General features: G+C 43.7%; 1 protein-coding gene across 4 annotated transcripts in view; it reads left to right on the top strand.

Annotated features, from left to right (window-relative positions):
* The first annotated feature begins 4,711 nt into the window (after window positions 1–4,711).
* The window catches only part of TRIM36 (tripartite motif containing 36), a 40,869-nt gene continuing 24,216 nt past the window's right edge, over window positions 4,712–21,364 (top strand). For 2 of the 4 annotated variants that reach the window (XM_058538715.1, XM_058538707.1), the window contains exons 1-2: window positions 4,712–4,853; window positions 16,442–16,676. In XM_058538715.1, coding sequence (XP_058394698.1) covers window positions 4,791–4,853; window positions 16,442–16,676 — 298 coding nt within the window. In that variant the 5' untranslated portion in view covers window positions 4,712–4,790. Of the gene's footprint in view, window positions 4,854–14,102; window positions 14,383–16,441; window positions 16,677–21,364 lie in introns of those variants that run through there. The other 2 variants (XM_058538723.1, XM_058538732.1) reach the window with 2 other exon arrangements.

The raw sequence follows: 21,364 nt of genomic DNA, 5'->3' as shown, positions 1-21,364 counted from the left end.
TTTGGTGAGGAAGATTAGCCCTGAGCTAACATCTGTGCCCATCTTCCTCTACTTTATATGTGGGATGCCTGCCACAGCATGGCTTGATAAGCAGTGCACAGGTTTGCGCCAGGGATCTGAACCGGCGAACCCTGGGCTGCTGAAGTGGAGCGTGCGAACTTAACCACTACGCCACTGGGCCAGCCCCAGAATACACATGCTTTTTAAGCACACGTGGAATGTTACTCAAACTAGCCATCCTTATAGGTGTGTGAAGTGGTATCAATTTTGATTTGCATTTCCCTAATGACCAACGATGTTGAGCATCTTTTCATGTGCTTATTCAGCTGCCTATTTTTATAAATAAATGTTTATTGGAACATAGCCTCACCCCTGTGTTTACCTATTGTTGATGGTTGTTTTCATCCTATAACAGCAGAGTCGAGTAGTTAAAAAGACTGTGTGGCTATAAGTGTAAAATATTTAATTAATATCTCACCCATTAAGAAAAAGTTTGCTGACTCCCATGTTAGACCATAAAAAAGCCTCAATATATTTAAAAAACATTGAAATCATTTAAAGGATATCTTTGTCCAAAACAGAATTAGATTAGAGATCATCACAAAGAAATATGGGAAATCTAAAATATTTAGAAATTTGGAATAATTTGGAAATTAAACAACATACTATTTCTAAATAACCCATGGATCAAAGAAGAAATCACAAGGGGAAATTAGATAATATTTCTAACTGAATGAAAACAAAAACACAACATATCAAAATTTATGGGATGTAGCTAAACTAGTACTTAACAGTTAAAGGCTGATGCTTCTCCCCAATGATTGGGAACAAGGCAAGGATGTCCACTCTTGTCGCTTTTATTCAATATCATACTGGAGGTTCTAACCAGAGCAATAAGGCAAGGAAAACAAGTTAAAGGCATACAGATTGGAAAGGAAAAAGTAAATCTTTCTTTAATTACAGATAATACTATAAGGAATCTACAAATAAAATCTCCTGGAATAAATGAATTTTGCAACATTGCAAGATATAGCTCATTATGAAATTATTAATTGTATTTCTATATAAAAGCCAAAAATAAAATTAAGAAATCAATTTCATTCATAATAAAATATTTAGCAATACATTTAACAAAAGATGTGCAATATTTCTGAACACTAAAAGCTATAAAGCATAGCTAAGAGAAATTAAAATCTCAATAAACGGAGAGATATTCCAACATTTTAAAACTGGATTATGAGATGGTTGCACAACTCCATAATTTAATAAAAATCACTAAACTGTAGACTTATAATGGGTGGATTTTATGGTATGTAAATCATACTTCAATAAAGCTGTTAAAAAAAAAAGAATTGGTTTTTAAAATGACCTTTCTACATACAGGTGCTAGGATGCATTTGTGGCAGGAAGTCACATTTTATGTTTGCACTTTTGAAATAAAAACTGTTGAAGTAAATATGAGGGTTTATTAAAACCAAGATCTTTTTATATTCCTTATTCCAGGTTCTAACTCTTAAATTAAACTGCTAAACATTCATCATCATAGATTTCAACTTCTAAACCTTCACGAATACAATTATTTGTGTCCACGGTTTAAAAAAATTTGGAATTATTTTTGTCAGTGTTATTTGTTAAAACTATTATGTGTTATGTTGTTTACCATCAGGAGGAGAAAATAGGGTGCTGTGGATGAAAATGAAGTCAAAAGCTGTGGATCCCTATAGGTTACAATTATTTCAATAATTGGCATGGCAATAGAGCAGTTATAGTAAAAAGTTTTCTCCATTAGATGGAAGTTGGCAATTAGCAGATTTTCCACAGCAAGGGACTCTTTAAAATTGCTAGTCTTCTCAGTGTGAAAAATTCACACATCACGTAATCCCTCTACAAAATATCTTTCTCTTAGGTGGAGAAGTTCCCTGTGAAGCAGCATCTGTTGTGTTAATTTTATATTTTTGAGAAATATGAATTAACTTTTTCTTATTTTTGGTTCCTGTGGAGAATGAAGTTTGATATTAATCTTATTTTGTTTTTAGAAGTAAGAGAAATAATAGAGCAACTTTTGTTTGCTACTTATTGACTGTCTGACCTTGTGTCTTTGAAGTCTATGCGTAGAATTTCAGGTGAAATTTTGATGTGGTGTTCATTTTGTATGCCTGTCATCTTTGAAAGATCTTTACTGCTCCACAGTGCTTCACACACTGACGACAATGAGGAGTGGAAAATACCACCAGGCATTTGAGTAAATGCTCAGGACCCAACCCAGGTTCTAACTTCCAGACTCCAATCTGGACCCTCATGGACAGTTCCACTTCTTGCCACAGCAGCAGCTGAGGCTAAGACCCTTGCTCCCACCCCCGTCTTGGTCTTAGGTAGGAATCCAGGCAACTGATAAGGATATTTTGCCTGGAGTATTTCCTAGTAGCAAGTGATCAGGTGGACAGACCTTTTACAATAGCAACTTTTTCAGGGAAAAGAGTGGCAGCTAGTGCTGCCAGATGGCAAAGGGACCCTTAGTTCAGAGATCTTAGCATTTAGAGCAGGAAGGGGTTAGAGACCACTTAGTTCAAAGCCAGTCATTCTATAGAAGAGAAAACTGAAACCCAGGAAATTGAATGGACTTACCCCAGGGGTAGTAGAAACTAACAGTTTCCTATCCAGTATCTGTCTCCCCTTCTTCCTTACTAACCCTTGATTTTGTTCAGAGTGGCAATGTTCCCAGAGTAAAATATCCACCCTCCTGGCCTCCCTTGCAGCTAGGGGTGGACATCTGACCTAGTTCTCACAAGGGAGATGTAAGTGGAGGTCATAGATGGGGTTTGGGGAAAAACTTTTTAAGCAGAAACACTTGGCTTGGATGCCCCTTTGTCTCTACTTTGCTCCTTCCTGCTTGTAATGCAGACATAAGATTTGTTGTTCAGCTGTAACGCTGTGATTTTTATCACGGGCCAGAATCCATTCTGGGCGTGAAAACCTTTCACTTTTAGAGCAATATCTCTTTCTGGCAATCTGTCAAGTATTGCCAATATTAGGGAGGAGTCCTTTCATGGATGCTACAGACCTTATTTGAAATCTACTAGTTTTGCCTATGGACGCAAAGAGCATACACGAGGTTCTACAGAACTTGAGGACGGGAAGCTTCTAAGCAAGAAGCATTCTGACTGTGTCTCACCTCGTACTGAGCCCCAACTATGAACACTCAGCACATTAATTTGCTTCTTGCTCTAAGAGGCTATCAGCATCAGCCCAGAGAGGAATGCAATACACCGAAGGAGCAAAGTTCTGGTGGAAGAACAGTCAAGGAGCAACATTATTGGAGCTTCATGGAGAGGGGTGCAGGAAAGAAAGAAATCGTTATACATGCTTAACTTGCTGGGCCAGAGAGGAGAAATTAGAAAATGACCAAAAGAAGAGGCAAACAAGAAAAACCCCTATGTCTCCTCAATCCTGCAAAACTCCTTTTTGCCTGCAAAATAGGTCATTTACACACACCACCCTGCCCACTGATGCTGAGCCCAGCACAAACTCTGCCAACCTGCTGAAGGAACGTGGTTTCACTCCTGTTAGTAAATCTTACATTTGAATCTAATTGAATCTGGCAGATTTGCGGGCGGGGGGGAGGGGGGCTCCTCAAGCCCTGGTCACTTTCCTCCTTTTCAAGAAAGATAAGAGGCTACCTAGAGCGAGCAATAGATTAGGACTGACTTTGTTCAGCCAAGTTTTTTTTCGAAGAGAAGCGAAGATTGTCAGGTATGAATGAAGGAGGGAGAAAACTGAGAGGCCATTTCAGCGGCAGCCTCCTGGGGAGCTGCTATTTTAAAAAGAAGTACAAAATGTGAGAAACATGCACTGAATGTCTAACTCAATCAACGAAACGAATTGGAAAAGTGAGTCAGTCATAACTAAGGGTGAGAGTGTTTGTCCGGGACTTTGCTTGCAGGAATGCCTTTTTTTTTTTTTTTTTTTAATTAAAGGAAAGTTGAGTATCAAGAGGATATAGAGATACAATCGACCTTACACTCTTAGAGCGTTTAAAATACAATCCTCGTATGTGTTCTCATCTCAGAAGCGCTGGGCTTGGTCTTTGTTACCTATTGGGTTTCAGGAAGGCTGGCTTGAGATGCGGCGTTGCCATTTCCTGGGCCCTCACTTATTTTTTTTCCGGCGCTGGCAGCCAGATCCTTTGTTGTGCCTCCTCTGCATTCATTCTCTCTGCCCTCGCACCTCCAGACAGTGTGCTGGGGATCCTTCCTGGTCCTCGCGCGGAGAGCTCCGCACGGCCGCCTTCCCCGGCATCGGAGAAGGGACCGCTGTAACCAGCCCGGGGGTGTCGGGGCTGGGTCCGCGCCACGCCAGGGGCAGACCGGCTTTTGTGTCGGTGTTTGTCTCTGCTGCCTTCCGACCCGGGCGGGAGGCGCGGGCCGCGACCCCCGAGGAGGCGGGGCCTCCGCGCCCGGCTCCGCCTGGAGAGGATTTCACGGCCGCCGCCGCCCTCGTTTGTTCCGTTACTTCGCTCTGCCCCGACCGCTTCTCCCGGCTAAGTACACCGGACGCGGCTGCCCGGGAGCTCCCTATGGCCTTCATCCCACCCAGCCCCGCGTTTTGCTTTTATCCCCGCTTTCTCACCTTTCCTCGTTAACAGCATACTGGCAGGGCGCTTGGCAAAAAAAAAAAAAAAAAAAAAAAAAGAAAGAAAAGAAAAAACAGACTAAAAACAGAAAAGGAGAAAAAAAAAGAACAAATTCGATGCACCCACCTCGGTCCTCCAGAGTTTGTGAAGGGTCGTAACCATGTCTGAGTCGGGGGAGATAAGTGAATTTGGCTACATCATGGAATTGCTAGCCAGAGGCAAGGTAAGTGCTGGGGCGCGCGGTGCCGCGCCCTGGACCCCCACCGCAGGCTCTACCTGGCCTGGAGCTGTGCGCGTCCCGGTCCCTTCCAGCGCCCGGGGAGGGCGGGGCTGGAGTCCCGGGTCCGCGCTCTCGGCCCGGGCCTCCTGGCAGCTGCAGAATGCAAAGTAGCCGCCCTTTTCTTTATTGCGCGGCATCTCTGAGATGAGCCAAGGGGGACTTGGCCAGCTGGGCCACGGCGGGGGCTCCTGAGCCGGCGAGGCGCGAGAGCGCAGCAAGCGAAGATGGGGAGGAAGGCCGGGCGTTGGCCGAGGGGGGCGCTCCTCGACGCACCCAGGGCTGCCCAACCGTGGTGACTTCGAGGGGGTGACCTCGCCTGTCCAGGCGCGGAGCGCCGAGGGAGGGTCCGAGCAGCGGGTGAATAGGTTCGGAGGGCGCGATCGGGTTCAGCGCGCAGTCGGACCGTGTTGGCCGGTAAATAGAAGCAGGACTTCCGACCACCCTGCCTTGGCGTTTTCAGCCCTCTTTCTAGGTCCTTAAGACGCTGCCCCAGGCCCGAAACATTTCAAACACCTTCTCTTGGTGGGGAGGGGAGATGCTAAGGAGGCGGATTTCAGCCCGGCACCTGTCCCTGAGCCCTTTCAAAACCGAGGTTGGCGCTGTCGGTGGCGCCTCGCGACCACGCCCTCGGCCGGGCCGGGTGGCGCCGCGCCTGGGCGGGAAGCCTTGCGGAGAGGCTGGCCTCCGCGCGGCGTCCGAGGAAGTGCCCGGAGAGGCTCCTAAGTGGCTTGCAGGCGGGAGGTGTCGGGAAATGCGAAAGCTGCGCGGTGCACGGTCCGCCGGGATTCGCAGGCGGCGAGAAAGGAGATACGGCAACTGCATTTGCCCTCTGCACCTGGAGTTTCGAGAAGAGGTGATGGCACAGAGGAAAAAAGGACTCCCTGCGCGCGCTCGTCAGAAAGGAGGACGATTCTGCAGCCCTGGTGTGAGCTCCTCAAACTTCAGTCTCATACCTCACTCACCCCGACTGCGCGGATATACAGTACCGAGTGGTTTTAGCTTCAGGCCAGACAGTCCTGCTGCTTCCGGGCTGGAGGCCGGTTTAACTCACTCCCAGACTGAAGCGTCCCAGGCGAACCCTGCGCCTCCCTGAATTCTCTCTCCTGTTGTGCAAACACGGAATACACTCATCCGAAATAGAATACATACTTATTAACATTTCGAAGGTGGGTGCTGTGCTTCGGAAAACCCCTACCGTTTACAGCCCGGGACTAGAAGTACAAATGGAGGACCTTCGTTCCATTTTTTCTTCCTATCCGGGGCTCCATCCTGATCCTTCTGGCTTCATCCACTGAGTTTCTCTGCCTCACTCTGACTAGGCTTCAGCAATGGGCCTGCAGCAAACACATGAGTTCTCAGCTGACTTCCCGAGTTAGAGGAGCAGGTGTCCCTAGGAAACCTCAGGTTGGAAAGCAGGCTCTCAGAGTAAGAGCTAGGAGGGTTCCTCCCTCTGCCCTTTTTTGGTGGTGGTGGGGTAGTCAGGAGTAGCCTCCTAACCATTTCAATTCGAGTTCATTCCCTTCCCACTTTCCTCACGCCCCCCCCCCCCATTTAAAACCCTCCCTGTGTGTGTGATACAGGCTTTGACCTCTGTGAGTATTAGCCATGGAGTTGCAGACCGTTGAGATTGACTTGCTTTATTTTCCTTTGAGGAGTTAGGTTCCATTTGTAGTTCAGGTTTGTAATGTAAGGAATAATGTGAAACTGGTCTAGTTACACCAATTTCATGGGGTTCAAGGATAGCAGAGGCCCTAGTCTTCCTGCCCCCTTTCCTCCTTCTCTTCCTTCAAAGTTGAGACTAGTGGGTTGACCATCATCATCATTTCTTTCACTTTTCTCTGATGGTTTCAAAATTTCACAAAATTAATACGTTTGTTGCAAAATAGTCAAACTTTTCAGAAAGTTTTACAGAGTAAAAAGTGGAACTTCACTTCCACCTCCAGTCCACTGCCTTCCCCAGGGGCAGCAGTTTGTTGTGTGTCTATTTCAAATTAAATTAGCTTATTGTGTGTTCTCTGAATGTGGGAGGTGAGCCTTTCATCTTAGGGTAACCTAAAACCTGCATGACACACTTGATCAGCTTCTTATACTCTATTGTGATGATCACTTTAATGTTTAAAGCACACAGTGATCTCTACCATTGTGGTCTTTCTGCTCGTCAAATAATACCCTATAAATATAGTTAATATCTATGATTAATCTCAAGACGTTTAAAAATCAATATAAATGGACTCCCTTACATTTCACTATCGGAGAAATTTGCACCATTCCTGAAAGCTGCTTTTTGTTTCTTTGTTTCTTTTTTAACTCATCTCTTTGGACTAAAAGAGAGCTTTCCAAATCTGTGGTCAATATCTAGGACTACTCAAAGCAGTCTTTTCAAACTATTTTGGTCTCTAGAAAGATTTGCCTTGTTCATTTTTTTATCATCTTCGTACACCTTTTCTCTTCACACCATCACACATTCTTCTGGAATTGATACCAAACTTCTTAATCTCAAGTTCACGTGCCTGATGCACGGTAAGCCAATCACTGAGACTTCAGTGCCTGGAGATGGAGAAAGGTTTATTCAAATTGGCCAAAATAAGAAGGGAAGACGATAGGTTTTCTCAAATCCACCTTAACAAGGGAAGAAAGCAGGGGGTCTTATAGAGCTAAGGGGCTTAGCAGGAGGAGTTTTGGAGAAACAAAAGGGGAAGCGTGTTTCTTTCACTCCGGATAAGCTCCTGGGCAATCTGACTTCAGGGTGTCAGTGGCAGCTGGGGCTGGTTATCTGGTGATCATAACTTCCTTGAAGGCATTCTTTTTCTTCTGCAAAAAAAAGCTCATAAATCCTTGTGACCCTGAGTCACCCCTCAGGTTAAACAAGAAAACAGCACATTAACAAGATTAACTTCTTTTCATCTGTGTCGGGAACAAGAAGGAAAGGTAATTGTGTTCTTATTGAATATTTACAGTAACCTTCAGGTTACTGTAACCTGGCTCTAGCATCATATCATGAAGATCTGATGACAGCGGCCGGCCCGGTGGCGCAAGCGGTTAAGTGCGCGCGCTCCGCTGCGGCGGCCCGGGGTTCGCTGGTTCGGATCCCGGGCACGCACCGACGCACTGCTTGGCAAGCCATGCTGTGGCGGCGTCCCATATAAAGTGGAGGAAGATGGGCACAGATGTTAGCCCAGGGCCGTCTTCCTCAGCAAAAAAAGAGGAGGATTGGCGGATGTTAGCACAGGGCTGATCTCCTCACAAAAAAAAAAAAAAAAAAAAGATCTGATGACAAGGAACATTGAAGAATTTAGAATTTAAATTTAGTATACCTCTTTATATTTAGAGTATTTAACATATTTACATTTATATATAAATAGCCAGAAAGTGATTCTTATTTGCCGTAGTTCAATAGTTTCTGTTCAGGCACTTCCAAGGAGTATAACAGTTTGAGGAAAATGAAAGAGGCTTTGGAAAGTGTACATTTGATTTTGATAGAGAAACAGACAATGATTCCATTATTTGGTGAGTAATAACTCACTTTTAGCTTTGAACATCTTTGAGACACAAAAAATTCAAGAACTTTTATAAACACGAAGTTTACTGTTAAACAAGAAGATACTTATACTTTGCAAGAATTAGGTTTAGAAAATCCTCAAATCTGGATTAATGTAAAGTCTTAAACATCTCCTGGGACCAAAACTAAAATACCACCAAATGATCTGTTTCAGAAGGCTCAATAGATAGTTGCTCACACAACTGAAATCTAAACTGGGTGATAATACCAAGGTTGTGTCCACTGCAAAGTATTCTTTAAAATATTTTTTTATATCTTGGGATTGGGTAAAATGTGCCTGTTATGGGGGTAGGGAAGGCAAAGATTTAGAATTTGGCAATATCATTTGAAAACAGCTGATTTCATAAATATCATTATAATTTTCCTCTGTTTTTACTACACTGTTCAAAAGATAATTTGAAAAAAAGTATCTTTTAAACTACTTTGTCAAAGAATGTTTAAATCATATTCTTTATGAAATTGTAAATTACCTGTTTTATACTTACCTGTGGGCCATGCAATAGGGATGTTGGAGGGAGACCCAGATTTGAATCCTGGCTCTTGATATCGAGCCATGTGACCTTGAGGGTAGTAGTTCACCTCTGGGTGGAGGTGGTGCGAGTTTGTGTTGTTACCTCTGAAGAAATCATACCTATTTCACAGGGTTATTGCAAGGATTACATGAATATTTTATGCAAATTCCTAATACTGTTATTGGAACATAGTAGGTCCTTAATAAGTGAAAGCTGTGACATCTAGCTCCTGTGACAACAGGCTTGGGTCTTGAGACACCTTATATCTAAACTGTGATCACTAACAAGTGGATGTAGAGTTGCCAGATAAAATACAGTGTGTAGAATTAAATTTGAATTTCAGATAAACAACAAATAAGTTTTTTGGTATAAGTATGTCCCGTTCAATATTTGGGATGTACTTGTACTAAAAAAATTTCATTATGTATCTGAAATTCAAATTTAACAGGGTGTCCTGGGTTTTTATTTACTAAACCTAGCAACTCTAAGTGTAGGAATAATAAGATGCGGTCAAAGGTGACCTGCTAACAACCTCTAAATATTACCAATATTGTTCACCTCAAGTTGGCTAAGAGACCTTTTTGCCCACCAGTACACTCCTGCCATTAATGGAAAAATGTCTGCCAGAGCAGCAATGTGTTCCTCTCATCAAATTTCAAATTGTTGGTCTGGTGCTACCACTTAGTAGATAAATGCCTACTGGATTTTCTCTTAAAACAAACAAACAAAAGCTTAAATGGATGGGAAGGTAAGGCTTACAGAACATTAAACATTAGTGTATGAAATGAGAGCATGTAATCGTGTTAAATTGAGTGGTAAGACTCTAAGTGCTAAAGGAGTTCAAAGTAAGGGGAGCTGATCAATGAAAACTGGACTAATGAGGAAGGAGGCTCTAGATCTGTGCTTGAAAGATGAGTAGGATTTGGCTAGGTAATGGAAACCTGAACTTCCTGGCCCGCTGGACTCGGCTCCCCTGAGGTCGTTCCCATAGAAACACTTTATGACATATTAGCTTGGCCTGGCAGAGGCTTGGGTCAATAATTGATAAATGCCATTCATTGTCCCTTCATCTGTAACCTCCTGATACCCAACAGCATAGAAAGTGCGTGTGCCAATCTACTGTGAAACCCTGTGATTTACTTCATTTCCATCTTCCTTATTTCCCCTATGTCCAGGGGCTCTCTTAATTTTGTACCCAAGTGGTTCAATGGCTGGGGGTTCCGAACAGGAGGCAAGATTTACAAGTATGTGGCCATATCACCTTGTTGCCACTTCTTGTTCAGGAGATACTAACAGAATGGCACCCTGGGTGTTTGATCTCAGACCAGACAGACTAAGAGCCAGTGGTGCCTCGTAGCACTGACTGAAACATGCACCACAGTCGTTAGGACCCGACTCGGCCAGGAATTTAATCTCTTGTTGGGTATTAGGAGTCAGTATGGAAAGAGAACAGGCCAGTTTAGTGGGTAGTGTGTAGCCTAAAGGGTAACAGGTTTATATTCTAAATATCAGGTAGTGAACATTTATTGAGCCTCATTTATTGAGCCTACCAAACCTGAATTGTGTGTGTGTTTGGGGAGTGGCGGTTGTTGGCAGGTGAAGTAGGAGAAAATTTATAACATCCTTCCCTGACCTTTTGGACTTCATGAAGTAGATAGAGGCGAGGCAGCTTCTGCCTCTGTGATATTAATTAAGCAATTAAGCAACACCAACAAGTGTAAGATAAGTTATCATAATGTAGGTAAGAGGACTGAAGGTCTGTGGACTTGGGGGTGACAGGTGTGGAATAGGCTTCCTTGTGTTGAATTTTGACCCGTATTTTAAAAGAAACTATTGGAAAAGGAGGTGCTAGGATACTTCGAACTGGGAGCAGTAGGCACTGAGGGATAGCATATGCAATGCAAATTGGGGGAATAATGATTTAAAAAACAAAACAAATTTCCCACTTAAAAGCCTTCAAAAGCTTCCCAATGCCTACGGAAAAGAAGCGTGGTATTCCAGGGCCTCCATACTATACTAGACTCATTCTGTGTTATTGCAAGTTTACCATCCCTGCTGTAACCCCTGCCCCCATCACAGAAACATTAAAGTACATTCACACGCACATATATCCCTTCCTGTTGTATTCCTACACTAAGCTGCTTGTGGTCCAGGACTGTAGCTATTCTGCCCCTGTGCAAATGGAGCTATAAGGACTGCGACACACCCATGGAAAGTCATCGGTAAATACCTAATTGATAGGCTGCTATTTTAATCCAGGCATGAGGAGAGGAGGCCCAGGGTGGGCAGGGGAATTAGCTGTGAGGATGAGAAGGGACATTATCTGAGAAGAAGAAACAAGGGGATTTGAAGGCTGACCAGAGGTACAGGGGGATGGAGAGAGGAGGATTTAAAAAAAAAAAAAAAAAACCCTACAGGATTTTAACTTGAGGAATTGGGAATATCCTTGATAACTGGGAGGCTGGGACTTATTGGTGTTGAGAGAAATTGACGGGTTGACCCAAAGCATGGCAGCCAAGGGGGTTAGAAATGCCTAGGGAAGTGGGAGACCCATGGTTTAGAATGGTGGTTTTCATGTTTGCTATCTTCTTACCAATATTCCCCCTCCCCCCTTTTTGCCTTTAAAGTTTATAGGTTAATACTTTAAATAAATATAGATTTAAAAGTTTGTGGATTAAATTACATTAAAAAGTTTCTAGAAGTAAAACATGCACATATTGTAAAGTGCAAACAATACAATACAATGTGAGTGAAAAGTGTCTTTCACACCTGACTCCCTCCCCTTACTTCTCCACAATACTGTTACCATTTTTTGTGCTCTATTTCAGACTTATTTTTATTTACTTATTTGCCTATATAAGCATATATGCCTCTCATCTTTTTTGCCAAGGTAGAGACATACAGAGTTCATATGGTTTTGTACTTGAACACTTTATTTTAGAAATCCTTTCTCATCAGTACATTCATTTTAACAGCTGCATAGTATTCCATGGTACGGCCGTACATTATAGATGAGAGATATTTAGTTTCTATAAATAAAGTCTCAGTAGATCTTTGTACACATGTTTTTGTGCACACATGCAAGTCTTTCAGTAGGAAAATCCTTAGAAGTGGAATTGCTTAGTCAAAGGTATAAGCATTTAAAATTTTTAATAGGATTTGCAGAATTTCCCTTCACATAAACTGTACCAATCGGCAGTGTCACAAAAAAGTGCCTACTTACCCACATTCTTGCCAAGTGTATTAACATGATTTTTGAACTATGAGAATCTTATTGAAGTTTGATTTGCATAATAGAAAGGCTTTCAAATTTATTTTCAGCCAAATATTGTCTATACAAGTTTTATCTTTAGTTCATGTTAATGAAGCCTTCTAATCTGTTTTACTCTTTGACTACCTAGTTAGTGTTGGACCAACGCACTATTTAAGTGTACTCATGTGAGATTACAGCCGGAGGGGAATTATTTAACCCAAAGACCAGTATTAAAAAACAGAAACTGACTTATAGTGCCTTTTTAATGGTTGAGCCTTTTAAAATTTATATGGGAACATGGCGTAGTACATGATATAGGTAACTAAATTACGCAGGCGTTTGTTATTGTCCTTATTTCCCTCCTGATTAGGACGCTTCAGAACCTATGGGAAGCTGCCTCAACGCCAGTACGTGGGGCCACGGAACGGGCATTAATCCAGATCAGAATAGTCCGGTCACTTGGCAAGGTGTTCATCCTCTCTGCACCTCATCTGTAAATTGAGGGTATTCCATTGAAGACAGTTGCTATGGTCCCTTGCTGTTCTTAATTCTACATTGCTACCCCGTCATTTAATTGCCTGGTTGGAGAAGAGGCTACCACTGCTGACAGTGCTGTGGGAACACGGCGGAACTTTCCACAGCGAGAGACTTTTCCCAAATAGGAAATAAAAGTGGCAAGCATTTCAAAACCTAAACAGAATATCGCGCTACAGCTCTGTGGTCCTTCACCAGCTGTTCAGAGCGCCTGTTTTCTCAGTCTGTACGTGAGCATGGAATTACTTAGCCAGCCGGGAAGGCAGCGGCGGGATCTACTAATACAGCTCAACAATCCCAGATTAGTTTTGTTTTCCCTTTGCCTTGAAAACAAGACAGGAAACGCGCTTGAGCCGTGGCAGGTGAATTTTACGCTGCTAGCCCCAGAACTGGCGAGCGCGCGCCGCAGCACTCGACGGGCACCCAGAGCAGCCCAGGAGCAGCTGTGCGGATTTCCCCGCGCCTTCCAGCCCCGGGGGGAAACCGCAGAGCGGCTGCCGGGGGGGGGGGGGGGAGGGCGCTCTCTTGTCGCCGTCTCTTGAATTCAATTCCTGGCCAGCACCTGGGAAAAGGGCCGTACCTCGCGCCACTTGGCAAGAACGTGTCGTGCGTGACAGCGCCGCGCCCTGGTGTGTAAAAGCAGAAGCAGAAAGCAGAATGTGAGTGGTTGGTGACCAGTAAGGGAATGTGAAGTTCCCCCAACGAATTGGGCGAGAAGACCCAGGAGGAAGAGCAGGGCGGGGACAGGGACCCACTAGGGAAACCCCCGGCCCCAAGAGGGCTGGGGTGGGCGGGGTCTCACCCTGGTCTCCTGCCTAGCGCGCGGCTCTGCAGTGCTCAGTGCGACCGCCCTCGCCCTCACCGCCCCGTCCAGAGTCAGGCAATGGGGCTTATCAGTGATGCCTTGCACCACGCTGTGCCAAAGCGCAGGGCAAGGAAAATGAAGGGCAGATGGGATGCACCGGGCCAGGGGCCAGGTCTGCAGCCTGCTGCCACAGCCGGACGGCTCTACCGGGCCCCGCCCCGGCCTCCGCCGCCCCCTCCCGGCCCTCACTTCCGCCCCTCCAAGGCTTCCTAACCCGGCAGGGGGCGACGGCGGCGGCCCGGCTTGGGGTGAGGGGCGGAGGGGGCGGGGACCCCACGGCGCGCCACACCCCCGCCCAGCTGCTCAGTTGCCGGGTCGCCCGGCCCCCCGCAGCCCCTCCTCCTTTGTGCGGTGGGCGGTGTTGCCCGGGCGACGGTGCCGCCCCGCGCCGGCCCCGCCCCTGCGCGGCGCCCCCTCCTGGTCTCGGCGCGGCCGCCCGCCCAGGCGCAGTCTGCCGGAGGCGCCGCCGCAGCCGGCAGCGGGGCGGCGTTCGGGGGCCGTCGCAGGGAGCAGAGCTCGGCTCTCCGCGCCTGTGCTTGCGCCCGCCCCGGCCTGCCCCTCGCCGCGTCGGTCCGCTGGCCGGCTCCAGCTGACCAGCTCGCCCTCCAGCTCCGAACCGAGGCTCCACGGCCGCCGCAGGGACCCGCCCACCAGACCCTGCCCGGCGCCGCCCGTCTGCCAGTTCGGACCCTGCCGTTGATGACACCTGGCAGAAGGCTGCCATGGAGGGTGATGGTTCAGACTCGCTGGTGAGCGGGGAGAAGGGCGGCCGCCTGACGCCTCGATGGCGGCGCGCCGGGGCCCCTGGGCTTCTCTCTTCCCTCCGCCCTGAGCCGGCGGGAGCCTCTCCTCCGGAGAAGCGAGGGCGGGCATGTGGTGGCCCCGTTTCCTCTTCGCCTTCCCCGCCCCGGGCCGGGTTCCGCAAACCGGGGCGCCCTCTTTCTCCCTCTCGGAGGGTCGGACTCGGGGTCCCCTGGGCCCAGAAGAGGGCGCCGCTCGGGTGCGTTGATCGCCCACCTGAGCACCTCGGGGACGCCGGGCGGGGCTCTTTAATGGGCTTCAGGCTGTAAAATTAATTTGCTTTAGGGCGTCGGGTGGCGGTCGCGGCCCGCGGCGCGTGCTCCGCGCGTGTCCATTGTCTGGGAGCCGCGTGGGGCCGCGCTCGAGTCCCGCTCGGGTCCCCGCCGGCCGGGGATGGCCCCCCGTCGCAGCGAGCAGAGGCTCCTCCGCGGCCTTGCCTGCTGGAGGGAGGCCGGCTTGCGCTGGCAGCTGTCAGGGTACAAGTGTTTTTGTTTGAAGGAATGGGATATGCAGTTCTTTCCAACTTGTTAGTTTCCCGTCGAACCTCATTTATTTTGAAACAGCTTAATTGTGGGAGCCACCACATCACATTTCTCTTAATCAGATTGTTTCCCCTCAGTGAATATAAAATGAGCACTTAATTTTCCTTTTGGGTAAGAATTACTTTATATCCCTTGTGATTAAAAGCTTATGTACTGCCTTCTGCACAAGAAAAATGGAAATGATTTTAGATTTTGCAGTGGGAGATAAATCTCCCATAAAATGCGGTGTGAGAACCTATTTTGGACATTCAGGACAATATTTTCCTTTGAATTAGGTGTCAAATCCTTTGTAAAATAGGATAGGATGTGAAAATTCTATATTCTTTGATGTGAATTGTGAGGTGTGGCTATCTTCCAAATTTAAAATTGTGACATGATATGGGCTTTTGTTAAATATTTGTTGAGTGATGCAGCAAGAAACACTGCAAAGACCCATTGACAATGATAAAGCCTGTTGGCTGTAGTGCTCTTGTCAGGGATTATTAAAGCACTTTGTGTCTGTCACTTTAGGGGGAATAGAATAGCATACATTTTTATTTAATTAAAATAAGTGAATTAATCCAATTTTAATTTCTATTTCCAGTAGTTGAAATGGTTGTACAAGGTTATGAGTACTTTAAAACTGGATTATCATTAAAATTTCAGGGATGCTGAATATAGATTCATAGCACCTGAAGTTTGGGGTACATGGAGGAAAAGCTACATAGGGAAAGGATGGGAAAACTAGCATAAGGTCATCAAACCTTTTTAGCTGTGATAAGAGTCTAGATGTTTTTCATTGAAAATAACGCAAACCTGTAGTATTGAGAGCACTTAGAATGGTGCCTGCTAATCCTCTGTACCCTTTCAGTATTCATAAAGTGCTTTTCAGGTAACGGCTTTGATCTGCAGCATGAGAACTCAAGCATTTTACCTACGTTACAGTTGTGGCTTATGAAAAATGGTCACATTTAGGGTAGAAAATTGCTGGTTATTCACCTTGTAAATGGATTTCAAGTAGGGTTCCATGAATAAGTTGGCTAACCCAATTTTTACCAGCTCTTCTTATTTACCAGTCACAGCATTAATGTGCGAAATAGGAAGACAGTCGTATTCTTAATGCTATATTCTTAGTTTTTATTGAAGTAATCTGCTTTTAGGATTTCACTGAAGTTTTAAATAAATGAATTAATGATGATTTAATAACTTCATAGTTGATGAAATATTACGGTCCCCTAATATTTTATGCTAATTTTTCTCCTACTTCAGTTTTTACCATCTGATGTCCCTTCAGTTCTAGGCTATGGATGTTGATGGAGGTTGATGGTTTAGAATTTCATAGCCCACAGGAGCTTTAGATTAAAAAAAACTGTTTCTTAATTCTTTTTGGAAAGGTAAACACATGTACTTATACAAGAGGTATAAGCATGTTAATTTATTTACCCACTAAGAGCCTTTGATTCTGATTTCTTTTTCTCTATTTAAGGTTACCATCAGGAATATTGAAAGAGAGCTCATTTGCCCAGCATGCAAGGAGCTGTTTACCCACCCGCTGATTCTTCCTTGTCAGCACAGTATCTGTCATAAATGTGTAAAAGAACTCTTACTGACAGTTGATGATTCGTTCAATGACGTGGGATCAGACAGCTCTAATCAGGGCAGTCCTCGGCTGCGGTTCCCCTCGCCTAGCGTGGATAAAATTGACAGAATTAGCAGACCAGGTATGTGGTAGAACTTTGGGCTGGGGGAGTTTTGGTGATAAATGTGGAAGGGAAATTATTTTTGTCATTTTGAGAGTTAATCTTTCCAGGTGAATAAATTAAAACTGTAGTTATAACGAACTCTTCCCCCCTTTAAAATGTCAAAATGAACTCTTATCGTCTTTTGGTATGCACTTAACGTTGGATATTGAACGCCAACTTCGTGTTAACCCCCTTATGAACTGAGTCTGTATTGTAGGGAGTGTTCTCACTATGTGATGTCCTTTATATGAGAGATGAAATAATGAACTACTAAACTACTTACTAGTACCATACTGTCTATGTGTGGTAGTATGTCAGTAAATATGCAGAATTAAAGGATGAGATTACATAATGGCTAGTCCTAAAAGATTTTTTCGAGGAATTATTTGGTATCATTCTATACCACCTGAGGATTTTATTTTCTTCAGCCATTTTTAATCTATTTTGTAAAATAAGGATTTTGAATATCAACTACATGTAGTGCAATCCTGTAGTAAAGATAGAAATAGATCCAATGAGATAAACAGCACATATACTGTACCTTTGTTATATAGCCAGTGTTTAAATTGTTTCCTGTTGGGATAGCGTTCCTTTCTTTCTTGTGGACATCCATTGCAGGATTAATGTAGATCAAAATTAATTTGAAATCCCTGGGAACAGGGCCACTGGGTAATTAAGGTCCAAAGCAGCGAGGACCCAGGGGAGGCAGAGTCATGGTGGGCACCTCCTTCCTCTGTTGTGTGGAGGAGAACACTCGAGTGGCCATAAGCACCAGACGTCAGGGCTTCAGCTCCACCCAATTTGGGCTTTGAGGTTTTAAGTTTAATCCTTTTGTCCACTCTGTCCATTTCTCCCTCTTGCAGTATAGGAGTAACTTTTTAATCTTGTAAAAAAACTTTTCTTATTAGAAAAGAATCTCTCTTTCCTTATTTGCATTTTAGAGAATGTCATATTTTTGGTTCACACTGTGACGTGGAGTCTCCTTGAGCAATGTGTATGTCTTTGTGCTCCATCAGAGCGTGGATGAGAGTAGGTTTGTTCTAAGAGTAGTATTATGCCATTTTAAAAACATATATTTTTCTTTGAATGGTAATCACTAATTACTTGGAAGATATTTTGCACACATAAAAATTATACATATGTACAAAAAAAGGAGCATTAGGTAACTGGGAGTGTAGGGAGTGTAAGGGCAGAGAGGGTTATGCTCATTGTGAAGTCATCACTGTCATGTCTCCCTCCCTCCCTCGGTGCACCGAGGGAGGGAGGGAAGACAGTAATAGCTCAAAATCATCCTATCAGATAAAACTTGATATTGTATTGGTAGATCCTCATTGGCTGATTAGGGATCCTTGCTTGATTGACAAAGGAAAATTCACTTTTTATATATTAATATTTAGCACAGACTGTTAAAAGGAATTTTAGTTATGTACTAGTATTTCTACTTATAATTAGATTGAGCTAACATACGTATTTTCTGAAATTCTGTATTCTATATGGGCTCTAAAGATTTGATTAGTTTTTTTTGTGTGTGTGTGAGGAAGATTGGCCCTGAGCTAACATCTGCCAATCCTCCTCTTTTTGCTGAGGAAGACTGACCGTGGTCTAACATCCATGCCCATCTTCCTCCACTTTATATAGGATGCCACCACAGCGTGGCTTGCCAAGCAGTGCGCCGGTGCGCGCCCGGGATCCGAACCGGAGAACCCGGGCCACCGCAGTGGAGTGCGCCCACTTAACTGCTTGTGCGACTGGGCCGGCCCCTAGATTTGATTAGTTTTTATATGTGATTCATATGAAGGATGAATGAAGTATAGATGAAATATAGTTACCCAGATGAAATATAGTTTCATCGTTTTCAGGTACTCACCTAGCACAGTACTCAGTAGACGTGTAATAATTTGTTGAGTGGATGTTGAAGGACAAATCTCTGCTACAAGATTTGTACAAGACCTGCCATATGGCTTATATTCAGTAGTAATGGCGTGTTTTCCAGAACAAGAGATCCATCCCACCATACTTTGCACTGTCTAGATCAGAAGTAGAATTACTGAGATGTTCCTCCTGCCTCTTTAGGAAGAACGCTATTAAATTGAATTCTGTCCTGAGTGGGAGAGAACAATTACAGGAAATAAGAATATTGAACTTGGAGAAGGGATGACTGCAGAACATGATGGCTGTCTTGTGGAAGAGAATAGTACACTGAGAATCGTCACAGCAAAGGGTCCAGCTCAATGGGCAGATGAAATAGGAAGGCAGATTTCAACTTAGAAAACAGACGCCTAAGGCTGTCCAAAATGCAATGGGCTTCCTGATTTTGGCAGATCCCTGTCACTAGAAGCGTTTAGATTAGGGGTCAAATTTAGATGCTGTAGGGGCCAAATAGGTATTAATAAAGCAGGCCCCAGGCATAATAAATACAGGGCCCTCTTTCATTTTACTTCTTTCTTATAGAGACAATAAATATTTCGTTTTCACATGAACTCAACTGCTATAAGAAAACCAGCAGCCCTCGTGTCAGCAGCCAAGTGACTCTAGGCCTTCTCTGTTGGAGACAGTAGGGTGTGGTTTGGGCCTGTGGAGACTAGAGTGGATGCCTTGTCTAATGGGGCAGTAGCCCCACTTGGCACTAGGGAATTATCATATGGGTTTGGGGGTGACACATTGTCAGATTTACTGTTTTTTTCCCCCACAAAACCTGATGGTGGTTTTGTTGTGAAACCTGTTTTTTAAATGTTGGCAGTTAATTCAAATTGTTTAAAAAGACCATGCTGGCTCAACAGAGGGCTGGGCAACCAAAACACATCTTTGACTCTGACCCATCCAGCTCTTGGCCCGTCAGTGTTTGGCGTCTTTGTTTTTAACAATGATTCGGTGACCACTGTTTGCAAATACTGTAGAGGGGATTTCTGCCTTGGGTGGTAGGTCAAGCGGTTATTATGTCAACTGCTCTATGTCAACTGCTCTATCTTCTCCAGCCCTGCCTGACGTTCAATGCCTTATTGAGTACCATTTGCATTCATTCATTCAACGGATATTGAAGTTACCTGCTAGTTACCAGACATGGCTAAATGCTGAAGAGTAAAGAGTTAGTTAAGATCCATCCCTCCTTTTTTTAAGAAGCATATGGCCTAGCAATATACAAAGCTATGTCATAAGAGATACAATAATTAGAACACAGTCCTTCATCAAGAACAACATGCAGAGCAAGTTAACAAATACATATAGAGCACCCGAGGATGAGAAGGCTCCAAGTATAGTAATCATTCCTGGAGGTTGTTATCAAATGAATGCAAATTTTAGGATTGCTCTCCTCATGATCCCTAGTTTTAAACTAGTAGAAGTTATTGTATTACGAATATAATGTTACTTACCCACCATTTATTAGGCATTTGCCTATAATTTTTCTTAGGGTAGATTCAAAGATAAATTCATAGGTAGTATTCTCTTTTTTTCTGGAAGGTTTCTTTTTTAATTTTTCAACATTTAGACATACTTGAGAAGGAAACCAGTAAACCTATTCTGAGCAGTTGGGGTGGGAGGACTAGAATTCTAAAAATTAGTCTTGCCCTTGTTTTAATAAGGGATTAATTAGACATGGACTCTCCAGTCCAGTAGCCGCTGGTCACAAGTGGCTGTTGAGCACTTGAAATGTGCTAGCCTGAATTGAGATGTGCTGTAAGTGTAAAATACACACTGGATTTCAAATACTGAGAATGAAAAAAAGAATATGAAATCTCTCTTCAATAATTTTTATATTGATTATATTTTGAAGTGATAGTATTTTGAATATATTGGGATAAATAACATGTATTATTAAAATTAATTTAAAATTAAAACTTAAATTTAAAAAATAAATTTAATAATTTAATAACTTTTTTTTTTTAATCTGGCTACTGGAAAACTTAAAATGACATGTGGCTCCCTATTCCTTTTGGATATTAATGCATTGGACATTTGATGGATTTTTAGAATAAGAGGGTGCCTTAAAAGGAGTAAGGTTTGTGTGTATAACACAATAGCATATTAAATTATAGAAAAATAAAAGAGCTCTATTACTGTACATTTTTGGTCATATATTTGCAAACTTTCCCTTCATTTTGTATTTCCTTTTGTCAGAAAGGTGTAGTCAGTTTTAGTGATGTTTATTTACAATGTTGATTTACATAGTACAAAATCAAACAAAAGATGCTTGATTTTACTTTGTATTTTCAACAGTTAGAAATATGATTGTTTAAAAATACAAATCTGTAAGATACAGTGTAGGTCTCTTGAGTGCTGCACCAACAGTGAGTAATTCTGAACTCTGAGATGAGCTGATGAATGTGTTGCAGTGATGGCTTCATAAATACCATGCGTACCAGGAAAAACACATTCTTTTGCTGTTAATTCGATAATTGTGTTATGTGCAGGACACAGTTACTGCTTTATCTTTTGTTAACAAGTTGTGAATCTTCTCTTTGAAATTAAATTCTAAATCCAGCTTTCTGTTCGTTGTTCACAGCCTCACAACGGAGATCTTTGGGGTGGAGAGGTAGAAAATGCTTTATTGCTTGTGTGGCCGCAGGCAGTATAGTGTTAGATTTAAATTAAATAACCTTGTATAGATAAGGTTTTTAAATATCAGTGGTCAAGTCTGCAAAATTTTGTAGAAAGTGAACGAATTGGGC

Source organism: Diceros bicornis, chromosome 1 (genome assembly GCF_020826845.1).
Source record: "Diceros bicornis minor isolate mBicDic1 chromosome 1, mDicBic1.mat.cur, whole genome shotgun sequence".
Lineage (NCBI taxonomy): Eukaryota > Metazoa > Chordata > Mammalia > Perissodactyla > Rhinocerotidae > Diceros > Diceros bicornis.
Note: the sequence above shows the minus strand (reverse complement) of the source record. Positions and strands in the feature narration are given on the sequence as shown.